General features: G+C 30.8%; 2 protein-coding genes across 2 annotated transcripts; both read right to left on the bottom strand.

Annotated features, from left to right (window-relative positions):
- Nucleotides 1-2,155: 2,155 nt before the first annotated feature.
- LOC113392023 (uncharacterized) lies at nucleotides 2,156-6,231 on the bottom strand. The gene is made up of 2 exons (XM_026628225.2): nucleotides 6,189-6,231; nucleotides 2,156-3,196 (listed from the first exon to the last, which is right to left on the bottom strand). Exons 1-2 carry the CDS (start codon nucleotides 6,214-6,216, stop codon nucleotides 2,166-2,168), a joined length of 1,059 nt encoding a protein of 352 aa, XP_026484010.2. The 5' UTR covers nucleotides 6,217-6,231; the 3' UTR covers nucleotides 2,156-2,165.
- Nucleotides 6,232-9,559: 3,328 nt separating this feature from the next.
- On the bottom strand, nucleotides 9,560-10,606 carry LOC113392101 (uncharacterized). Its single transcript, XM_026628378.2, has one exon. The coding sequence runs from the start codon at nucleotides 10,598-10,600 to the stop codon at nucleotides 9,560-9,562; it is 1,041 nt and encodes a 346-aa protein (XP_026484163.2). The 5' UTR covers nucleotides 10,601-10,606.
- Between the last annotated feature and the right edge of the window lie 1,435 nt (nucleotides 10,607-12,041).

The following is a 12,041-nucleotide window of genomic DNA, read 5'->3' as shown; positions in this document are numbered from 1 at the left end:
AAACCACATTGGAGCAGTGTGGTGGAATATGCTCCAAACCTTCTCCTCAAAGGGAGAGGAGGCCTTAGCCCAGCAGTGGGAAATTTACAGGCTGCTAATGTAGGTAATGTTTTGGTAAATTATTGAGATAATATATTTTTATGAATGAGTACTTTCCAAAATTTGAAATTCCTTTGATAAAAATGAAATGAAAACAAAGCTAGGTAGTATTACCTTAAGCTAGGTATTATTACCCATATTGATGAATCAACCTTATTTAAATTAATATGCAATAAAAAGAAAAACAACTGTACAATAGAAAATTCTAAGTTTTCTAATCCTTTGGTTGTTTCTAACAATGTATTTAAGAAATATTTTAATGAATATTTATTAACATAAGAATCAATAACATAAGGTGCTTAAATATATACAAATATGAATTAAAAATAGTTACTATTATATATTATATAAAATATTACTAATTAGAGTTGTAATTCCGACCCTCTGGGCTTTTAATGAATTAATCCATTTTCACACCTGATTTATTGATAATAATGAATTGAATAATCTGTCTGCTTGCAAGCCTTTATTGTCATACCTCTGCTTCAGTATATATAACACAACTTGAAAATTTTCTCCGATAATTGGTTAATGTTGTACCCGTGACTTAGCCTCATAGCTTATATTTAAGCCCCATGTAATGTTATTTTTGCCTATAATTGCAGGAAACAGATCTATGAAATAACTATATTCTTCCAGTTTCATTACTGCACAATGCAGGATTTTTTATGAGAATTGTTTTTAATAGATGATGTTTTGGGAATATTATTTTTTTCAAATAATTGTGAGTACTAAGCCTTAATGCTGTATTAGTAATTTACAAAAAAACTTCTCTATATTTGTTCTGATTTAATTCTAGGTTAGCCTCAGAGAATAGAAACAGATATAATTCATAAAAATCTTCAACATAGATTCTAAATCTGCGCACCTTATTTTCAAGAATATTTTCTATCTCTAGTAGTCCATTTTATAAAAATAATATAAACTGTTCATTACTTTCTTATGTTCCATTTTTGAATAAAAACTGAAAAAAACTTGAACTTTAATATTAAAATAACAAAATAAATTAAATATGTATATTCCTTCTAAAACTGCTTGAAATTGAAAATTAATATTTAATGTTAAGTAGGTAGGTTTAATTTAATATTACATTCAAACAACAAATATAGTATTATTATCATATACAGAGACCTCAAAGCCCGACTTTAACTGAATGAAATATTTAATGAAAACTGTTTTACCGCTTAAAAAATTTAATCTTATAATATACCTATCAATTGTTTCACATAACAAAATAAAAATATAAAATTTTATACGACCCAATAAACTTTTATGAATAAAATTATTAATCAAAATGTCGGTTGTAAGTATTATAAATTAGTTATGTTTTGTGAATAATATATAATAATATGTAAACTAATCATATAATACAGATACATTGTTTGTTAATAGCTGTATTCTAGGGAGTAAAGTTCAATTGTATGTAGGTACTTTTGAAAAGTTTCTACGAATGGAATTTATGAAGCTGACTAAGGCAAAACTAAAACCGCTTTATATAATCAAATATCTTTATGAAATATAATATATAAATTATATCCTAATCTTACCCCAGATTCCTCGATAACTTGTATTCACTTCACATAACTATTAACTTTTAAATACGGTATATTCGGGAAAAGAGAGCTTCCTTTCTTTAATCACCGAATTTTTACATAATTATAGTTCAAGAAGTTCTTCAAGATGGCGCGAAACATGCTAGTCGCTCATTGGTCAAATGACATCTCAATAAATATTAAGGGAGGGAGACAAATATATATGGTTTGATATAAGTAAGAAAGAGTAATTGTATATTTTTGTAGTGTTGCAAGTATTATAAATTAAACAGTCCCGTCTATTATAGACACCACTGAGGATAGTATTTATTAAAATTGGAGTGCTGCTTTTGATCATTAGAATAAACAATAATAATATTAATTTTAAAATTTTAGTAAAAATACCATAATAATTTAGTTTTAAGATGGTTAATTTTTAATTTAGAAGGTAATACAACACATAATTCATAATATTTAATTTTTTTTATTATTCGATATATTTAAATGACGTTTGTGTTGATTAGTGATTACAATTTAAGCACTTTCACGATATTTTCTACTTTTCGTTGAAAGCGATTGAATGTCATCGCTGACTTTGTTCAGGTAATTTTTCAATTCTTCTAAGACTGTACCAAAAATTATTGTCAAGATATTGTATTCATAAATATTTTTGTCATAAGCATAGTACTGGAGCAACGCTGCTTCCGGGGCATATGCTGAAGGCTTAACTTTGGGCTTAAATTCAAATCCAGCGTGTTCACTTGTACCATTAGCATAGATAATATAAACGATGTTGTCGACATTAAAAAGGACTGCATTTTCCAATATGAAAGGTGGCTTGATAAGCGTTACACTGCTTGGATTTTCTGGAAGTCCTTCTATTTTCTTAATATCATCAGCTGTGCGGACATACGCTTGCTTATCATCCGAGTAAAAGTAAATGTTGTCAGAATAATCGAGAACAATTTGTTTTGCGTTAACCACGTCATCTAATTTCTCTTTTGTCGTTCCAGCGTTTGATACTTTGAACAATTCATGATTCTCTGTCAGTATATAGATTACATCACCAGTTTTTTCTTTGGCAATACCTATAATACTATCATCGACAGTACCGTATTTATCAGCAGAATTATTTTTGTTATTGTAAACATAAATTCCGTCTTTAGCCCCGAAGAAGACTAATTTGCTGTCATCGCCGGATGCAGCCGCGTCTCTACCATGATCCAAAAGCTTAGTTGCCTTACCTTCTTTAAGTACATACAGACCTTGATCTACTCGATTACCATTAGAATCAATATCAGCTTCTACAAAGAATAATAATATTTCTTTCTCAGTTTCTTCCGAACTAGACTCGGATGATTCGTCTTCGTCGAAGTTAAGGCTATTTATGGGCAGAAGTAAATTAACGATTTCATGTTCGGCCTTGTATTTGATGAATTCTTTCGGGAACATGCTCTTGGTAATCAAAATTTTTTCATCATCATTATCAATAGATATAGGAGCGCCACATACGAAACCGAGTAGCGACAAAATCGTTATACTCCTTATAATCTTCATTGTGATATCTGTAAATAAAAACAAAGTATGTTTATCTCATTGACCTGTACATTATTTATTTCCGTTTTATATATTTTATGTCTTTAAATTTTTCATGTAATTTTGTTTTTGTTTTTTTTTTAGTTTAAGTAATATTTTTTTAAGGATTTCCAACAAAGGACACTTGCTATTAGTCTTAATATTTTAAAATATATGTGCTCCTATTATATAGGCTATTATAGGCTATTTGACTGGTTTTTAAAATATATTTTATATTATTTAGCAGAGGTTAAGGAACCCAGTAAAAGTTGTTTTTTTTTTTAATTTTAGTACATATTTGCTGAAAAATATCAAATAAAAAAATCTATATTTAAATAGCGCGCGAAAACGCTACTTTGACAATATGGCGCTGCAATGAGGTCGGCGCCGTCACTTTCCTGTATTGTAATCTGTGGCATATATAATCCACATACAGTAGGTAAACGAGGTTAACAAGCAAGTGACGTCACCATAAGCCCGACCAATCAGGAGCGTTTATATTATGTCACGTGACAAATGTTTAAAAAATGCATTTTTATTTATGGATTTTTGGATAAATTTATTATTATTTTCAACTTTCATTAATAAATAACCATTTTTAAACTCATAATATGTACTGATTACAATAATTGACACTTTATTTTTCGCATTGTCAAATAGCCTATTACAGGGGACCAGATCGAGCATATGAAATTTTGCCTCAAATGGATTTAAACAAATAATTATGTTACTAGTGGTATTTAAATAGTTAATATGGGAACTATAAAAAGTTAAATAATGATTAGTCAGCAATTTTTCTGTTAAGGAAGTTCAGGGAGGTCACTTTAAAGTGCTAAAGCTACAAAAGCGCTAAAAATTTGGATGCTTCCTTGTCTGGATCTGGATCTAGTGTATACGTCATAGCATGGGGTTCAAGTTTTACTGTTGTGTTCAAAGACAGGACAATAAAGAACGTTGAATTTGTGATTTTAGTGGATGACTTCCTAAAGGCTTTGCCATTTCTCAACATATTAAAGCCCTGTGATACGGCTGATGACGCTGAGATAGTATAAGAATTATGACCACTGATTACTACTTCAAAAATTCTTTCAACTAGGTATTATTTGAAACAGTGTTGTAGTGAATGAAGTAATGAATGAAAATGTCGTGTTCAACCGCTTATATATTCGGTATATATTCGTATTACATCAACAGTATGTTAATGAATTTAATTAATTCGGGAGTTGAGTAAAGAAGTTTAGTTGTGGTTGGCTAATTTTTCGAATACTTTGGCTACATTAGCTAAAATTTATACAGGCCTATATCAGTTTTATAAATTAGGAGTTTAAGAAAATTCAAAAAGCCCTGCCAATTTTTAGGGCTCCTAGATATATAATTTCATTAAATAAAGGATTTTTTTTTAATAGGATCTGTATGGATATCATTACAATGTATGAAACAAATTCGCTTCCCGCCGTCCTTACGCTTAGATCTTTGGAACTATGCAACGGATTTTAATACGATTTTCATTATTAGACAGTGATTTGAGAGCAAGTTTTATATCATCGGTCCCAATTAAAACTTTCACTACTAGTTTTTTGTTATTATTTTATCTGTCTTATTTTCATCTGTGAAGCCGGGAAATTTATCCAGTATATAATACTGCATAGAGTACCTAATTGTTTTCGAAGAAGCGTGCAAGTCAAATGTTACAATGATAAGAGAAGATTAAACGTTTTAATTAAACATTTAGTTAGGTACGTTTGATAATTGGTATGAATTGAAAACGATAGGTATTTAAAATGAAACTAAACTTATATAATAAATGTATTTAATAATCTACCTCACTACTCATTTTGAAACAAAGTTTTCCGCGTCGTTCTGTCTATCTGAACGCTAAACTTAAAAACTATGCAATGGATTTTTATACTCTTTTCATCATTCAGTGTAGGATTTTATGCAAGCCCGTCTAGGTAACCAACCAATCAGGCATCAGATATTCTACCACTAAACAACAGTACTAAGTATTGTTTTGTTCCGGTTTGAAGGATGAGTGAGCCAGTGTAACTACAGAAATATGGGACATAAAATCTTAGTTCCCAAGGTTGGTGGCGCTTTGGCGATGTAGGGAATGGTTAATATTTTTTACAGCGCCATTGTCCATGGGCGGTGGTGAACCTCAGGTGGCCCATATGCTCGTCCGTCATCCTATACCATAAAAAAAATCAGTAGAGATATACTCAATTGACATTTGACGACGATTGTTGAGGATGTTGGAAAAACAAAATTAATAATAACTAAATGAAATATTCATGCGGAGGTACCGGCTCATATATTATGACAGATATCATACAATAGATAATTATTATTAATTAGAATTCTAACTATAAAGCGTATCTGTTTATGTTTATAAACTATATCTGTATTTAATGATAATAAAACAAAATTATATACCATTATAACATATAATACGTTGAATCGTAATTGCAAAGAGGAAAAAACCAACCAGATCTCCCGCTAAGATTGTTCAGCCATAAACCGAAATTAAAAGTAAAATAAAATATAGCCATTGTTACTCGGCATCACGTAAGGATTCTACCGACACTCCATACATCCAAATCTTATCAGGCGTTTTAAAGTTATGCTTGAATAAAGAATCTCATACATTATATATGTGAAGCTTGAACACATTATACCTACTCCGGTTTTGGGGAGTTATGTAGAATTTCTGCACACAAGACACTTTATTAATTCAAAAATACTAATAATTTATTTAAAAATTAAATTATACAACTTTCATTAAACACTCAGTATGGAACTAAACAAAAATAATACCAATAAAACGCATTTTAGTTACTGGGGCGCTTAAGAATTAATGATTAAAAGCTAATGAAGTCTAGAATGATTTTGAATAAATCAAGTATTTATTTTTAAAATCCAATAGAAGTTTTATTAATGATTGTAATATTGGGGCTTGGTGCTAAGAAGGAATTAATACCTTACTTTTGTTAATCATAGGCCATTTTTGCATAATGTTGTCGGCATAAGTAACGTCAACATTTAGCTCGTTTCAGCACCAGTAAATTTATTATTTTATAAATGATTTGTCAAATAGCGAAACGCGTTTACGTTTAACACACAAATGACCATTGGGTCTTTAGCGCAAAGCAACAGAATTGATTTTATTAAAATAAATGTTTTCACACTTACCCGGTGAAGCGTTACTAATAACTGACACTATGAATTTACGCTATACTGTATTATATACTAGCAATAAATCTACTAACGAATTGTCACTTTATCGCAATCGAAATGTAATCGTTGGCGCTTAGGTGTTTCCCTGCATTACACACAACGATCCAATTGCGGTTTGGTTGAAGTTAGATAGGAATAAGTTAACTTGGTGACACGGCTTTGTGCCCAACTCATTGGGTACCACCCGCTCATCATAAATATTCTATCGCTAAGTAATACTTAGAATTATTGTGTTCAGGTATGAAAGGTAGTTTACAAGGTGGACGGTAACTACTTACCATCAGGTGGTCAATTTGCAAGTCCGTATTTAACTATATAGGGTAGTTTCGGAGGTGGACGGCGCATTCGTAATATGAGGAATTATTAATATTTCTTACAGTACCTATGTCTATGGTCAGTGGTAACTAGTTACCATCAGGTGGTAAATTTTCCAGCCCACCGAGTCATAAATAAAAATTGAATTGTAAGATCTGGAACGTATTGAACGAATTAAGTAGTAGAATTGATCGCTTAATATTTCAATCTTATCTTAATGTCTTTATTGACGACTGTTTGCACATTCCTGACCATTGTGGGATTCTATTTATGAATAAAACATAGTAATAGTCAGGATGTATATATGTATGTATAGTTTGCGTGTACCACCCCCCCCTTAGGAGATTTTCGTTCGCTTGAGATTACTATGGAGGATGTTCTTAAGACTATATGTAGAACTAATAAATATTGTGAATCGACCAGATGTACAGTATAACATGAGAACAGGATAACAGGCCAGACTTCTATTGATAAAGTATTTTGTCACTGTGAAATATATGATGTACCCTACCTATCAATTGTAAACAAACTAACCTCTGACCGCTGTGGGCAAATATTTTCCGTGGAAGATATAATAATAACTTATTTACCTAAAGAGTGTGGACCTATATCAGTATAAGGTCCATTGTTTTAAGGATATTGTGAGGTCTAAAATACCTAACTTAGGATTAATGACACATGATTCAGAATTTCAGATGAACTTTATACCTCTTCCTTTAAATTAATTTGAAAATATGTTTAAAATTAAAACATATCATAGAAATTAAAAAATTAAAAGATGTTTTACGATATTTTAAGGGCTACCTTTGGCATTTCGAAATCAATTATACGTATTATATAATGATACAGTGGAATCATGAGATTAATTATCTTTGTGAAACATGTTAAGCGACTTAAGCGCTATTCAAAAACTTATACATTAGTTTGTACTAATGCTAAATCTATTTATATAAGAAATAAAAATCTAAATTCAGATAATAAAATCAAGGCTACTACAAGGTAATCAACAGTGTTTGTTGTAAACATAAAAAGAAAATTTTACCTATGGAATTAAACTTTGAACATGGAAGTTTTTATTTTTATGACATAGACAATGGTGCTGCAAGAAATATTAACCATTCCTTACACTACCAATGCGCCACTAACCTGGGGAATTAAGATGTTATGACCTTATTATCCGTAGTTACACTGGCTCACTCACACTTCAAACAACACTGTGGATTTTCGGATATCTAGGTGGTGCGGATGAAACTTTAAAGCGATGTCCGAAGGTGAAATTGCAGCCGGGATTAATCGAATCAATATTTCGGAACAATCCTTGTGAAAAATGCGGTAGAAGATGCAGAGTGATCCAACATCTCTACTCAAAGCCAAGCCGGCAGGTCGAAAGGCAGTGGCAGCAAAGGGAATGTTCTCAAATCTTGACGACAATTAGTGATTTTTTAGTGGTTTTGTTTATATATTACTTCTACATCGTTAACAGAATATATGCCTACGTAATTATATAGTTGAAGTCTTTGTTTACGAAAAATATATTTCTTTATTTAATTTTAACGCCCAAATGTGCATTCTGCAACGAGCGCTCACAAAGGGCGGACGTATTATTAATATATTTGGTCGTCGCATGCCACACTCAACATACTCATAGCTATATTCTACTTTAACTGCCTCTCGGCACCGGTATGATGCTGCTAAGACGTTTTGGTGAAGTATTTCTTTTAACTTTTTCAGCTATAAAAAATATGTTTTCCTGATGACAATATATTTTAACTAAGTTCAAAAAGAGTTTCTCAATTGCATTTAGAACGTGGTAGTTATTATAAAAAAACCATAGTGCCTTGAATTTTTTGTATGTATATGTTACCGGAAATGTATGAAATCTAGGAATTGTATACAAATCCTAGGAAATTTATATAATTCCGAAGCTATTTAGATATGTATAAAATATTGTTTCAAAACTATTTAATACATAAATGTCCTAGGAAATGTGTACAATTCCAATATCGTATTAGGAAATAAATAAAAATAATGCTTTCTGTAATAAAACACGTCGTTGAAATAAGAATAATATTTTTTATTAAAGCACTCGTTGAGACAATAACGTTCAGGTAACAATCATATCGTAAAATATAATCATCTTCATATCATCTTACCAATGAAAGTTTCGAAAATCAACGATCTAGTAACTTTTAAAATGTATTTATCACAAAATCGACTTATATTATTTTTATAAAGGCAAACTTTCGATAACAATACCCTCCCCTCGCCCCGCTATCACCGCGTATCCATTGATATCTCAAATGTTTTACATTTCCCATTGCTGTTTAGTAAATGTATAGATTTCCTAGGAAATGTGTCTAATATAATTTATTTTACACATTCCCGTGCGATTTTAAGAATTACATAAATTTCCTTGTAATTGTATACAATGTCTAGATTTCATACATTTCCGGTAACATATGGAAAACTTATAGTTTTATTGTATAGAATAAAAAAACATACGAATCATAATAAATTACTGAAATAATAATACATATACAGTTGATTTGTATCTCGTGTTCTATTTTAAAGGCTGAGTCGTGTATTTATAGAAAAATGAGACATAACTTCTTGTAAAATTTTATGATATTTATTTCCTTATTGAATATATTTGTAGTTTACAATAAAGGCCTTCGTATAAAATAATATATTTCATATCATATAGCTTAAAATAACTATATTGATATTAGCAAAAACATTCTTTAAACTCATATAAATTACATTTTGTTTCAAAAATTATTCCTAATTTTGTAACCACAATAAATTTAAACGCGTTGACGCTGACGCGGCCGTGGTGATTTGTTTGCAGCTGACTGTATTTTATCCATATTGTCATATATTAATGTATCTAGATAACTTGTCACATGGTCGTAAAACTTAGCGATGAGATTGAATTCATAGATCTTATTATTATATGCATAATATTGTATCAAGAATCCATCTGGAGCGTATGCCGAAGGTTTTGCTTTAGGTTCGAATATAGTTTTAAAGTATTCACTTGTACCATTAGCGAAGATAAAATATAACCTGTTATCGACAACGAAAGGAACTGCATCTTCATACATTAACACAGGTGGTTTGATAAGAGTTACGCTGCTCGGATTTTGTGGAAGACCTTCAACTTTTTTAACACCATTAATTGTTCGAACGTATGCTTGCTTATCGTCTGCGTAAAAGTATATATTGTTTGATAAATCTAGGACAAATTGTCTCGCGTCAACTACGTCGTTTATTTTTTCTTTTCTCATTCCACCTTTCGATACTTTGAACATTTCATGATTCTCTGTCAGAATGTATATGACATCACCGGTGTCCTCTTTGCCAATACCTATTATACTGTAGTCGACTGTGCCATATTTATTAGCTGAATTATTTGCATAATCATAGACGTAAATTCCATCTTTAGCTCCAAAGAAGGCTAAGTTACTGTCGTCCCTTGATGCAGCTGCATCTCTACCATGTTCTAAGATCTTAGTTGCCTTCCCATTTCTCATTACATAGAGACCTCGGTCTACACGATTGCCATTTGAATCTACATCAGCTTCAACGAAGAATAATAAAATATTAAGATCAATTTCGTTAGAATTAGGATTGTATTCGGATGAGTGATCGTTATCATTCTCATGATTCAGGCCATTCAGAGGTACCATTAAGTTTACGATTTCATGTTTTCCTGAGTATATGATAGAATCTTTGGAGAAAAAGTCCTTTGTGATAACGAGTACTTCGTCTTCTTCGCTAGAGGTGGGAGCGCCGAACGCTAGCCCGACCAGTGATAACACCGTTAAACTCAAAAAAATCTTCATGGTGTGATCTGTAATAAAGAAAAAGTATTTTATCTCGCTATTTTGTTGAAATCGATTCGCATATTTTTAAATGAAAGATCAAACTTATTGTATTTATTATATTTTTAAAGTTTCAAAAAATAAAGTAAAAATGCCTCCATAAGATTCTATAATTATATTGTTACTTTTTCATTTCTAATATACTTTTTCATTTATAGTAATGTTTATTAACATAAAAAATAAAAAAAATGGTAGGTAAATTACTATATATATATACAGTAATAAATAATAGTTGATTTTGTATCAACCAATGCTTGTAATTTGAATTGGAATGTTTGCTTAAAAATATAGATTTAATAACAGAACCGGATCTACAATATGACTTTTTGGGCTTCAGCCCAGGGCTCCGTTGTCAAATCACGTCAAGTCAGTCAGTCAAAAATACGATAGTACAAAAGAATTCATAAATTTATTAAATTAAACAGATCGTATGGTTTACAGCTCTGCGAGTCCTGCAATTAATCAAACCTATTCGTTTAATTTAATTCAAGTCTACGTTCAGATATGTCTTAGGTGGGCCCCTAAGTAGTGTTAGCCCAGGGCCCCTAAACTTACGGTCCGGCCCTGAATAGTTAATTATCAGAATATATCTAAATTATCACATCATTTGATTAAGATGATTTACTTGTAGATTGAAGATTCAAATGTGCTCTTATAAAATGAATATTGATTAGATTTTGAACGAGATTTTGTCTATTATACAATTAAAAATGAATCCCTTCCCTTGATCACGCCATAACTTGGGAATGACTTAACGGAATTCATTTATACTTTACTATTTAAGTTGTCTAATATAGAAGGTTATTTTATGGAAAAACGATTTCGTATCCGTAACCGTTTCGAAAACCGGTAAATTATTATTCGTATATCCGTTTCCATATCCGAACTAACATATCCATAACATCCCCGCTTTAAACTCTCCTAAATCTATATCCAGATCCAGATCCAAATTGTCAAATGTCAAATATCCATAACATTCCTATTTTAAACTATGTACATTGTTCTAACTCGTCGCTAGATGGCGTTGCAATACAATATCTACGTTAAAACGAGACGACAGTTATAATATAAAGACAGACATCAACACATTATCAATATCACTAATGGCATTTATTTATAATGATCTAATAAGCTAACGACTTATTTTATCAAACCTAATTAGAACTATACTAATAGTATTTCTAATATACCTTTATTAATATACAATTATATAGTGATTAAAATTATAATAATAGCATAGAAAATTTATCATGGCCGGACCGTAAGTTTAGGGGGCCCTGGGCTAATACTACTTAGGGGCCGTATCTGAACGTAGACTTGAATTAAATTAATTGAATGGGTTTGATTGCAGGACTCGCAGGGCTGCAAACCATACGATATGTTTAATTTAATAAAGTTATGG

This window comes from Vanessa tameamea, chromosome 27 (genome assembly GCF_037043105.1).
Source record: "Vanessa tameamea isolate UH-Manoa-2023 chromosome 27, ilVanTame1 primary haplotype, whole genome shotgun sequence".
In the NCBI taxonomy this organism is placed as follows: domain Eukaryota; kingdom Metazoa; phylum Arthropoda; class Insecta; order Lepidoptera; family Nymphalidae; genus Vanessa; species Vanessa tameamea.
This window is presented reverse-complemented; position numbering and strand designations above follow the sequence as displayed.

Bases quoted from the DNA above. Each gene is read 5' to 3' on its own strand.
- LOC113392023 (XM_026628225.2), bottom strand. From the start codon at position 6,216: ATGCAAAAATGGCCTATGATTAACAAAA. The intron at 3,197-6,188 runs GTAAGGTATTAA...TTTTATTTACAG, and splicing joins ATGGCCTATGATTAACAAAA to ATATCACAATGAAGATTATA.
- LOC113392101 (XM_026628378.2), bottom strand. From the start codon at position 10,600: ATGAAGATTTTTTTGAGTTTAACGGTGTTATCACTGGTCGGGCTAGCG.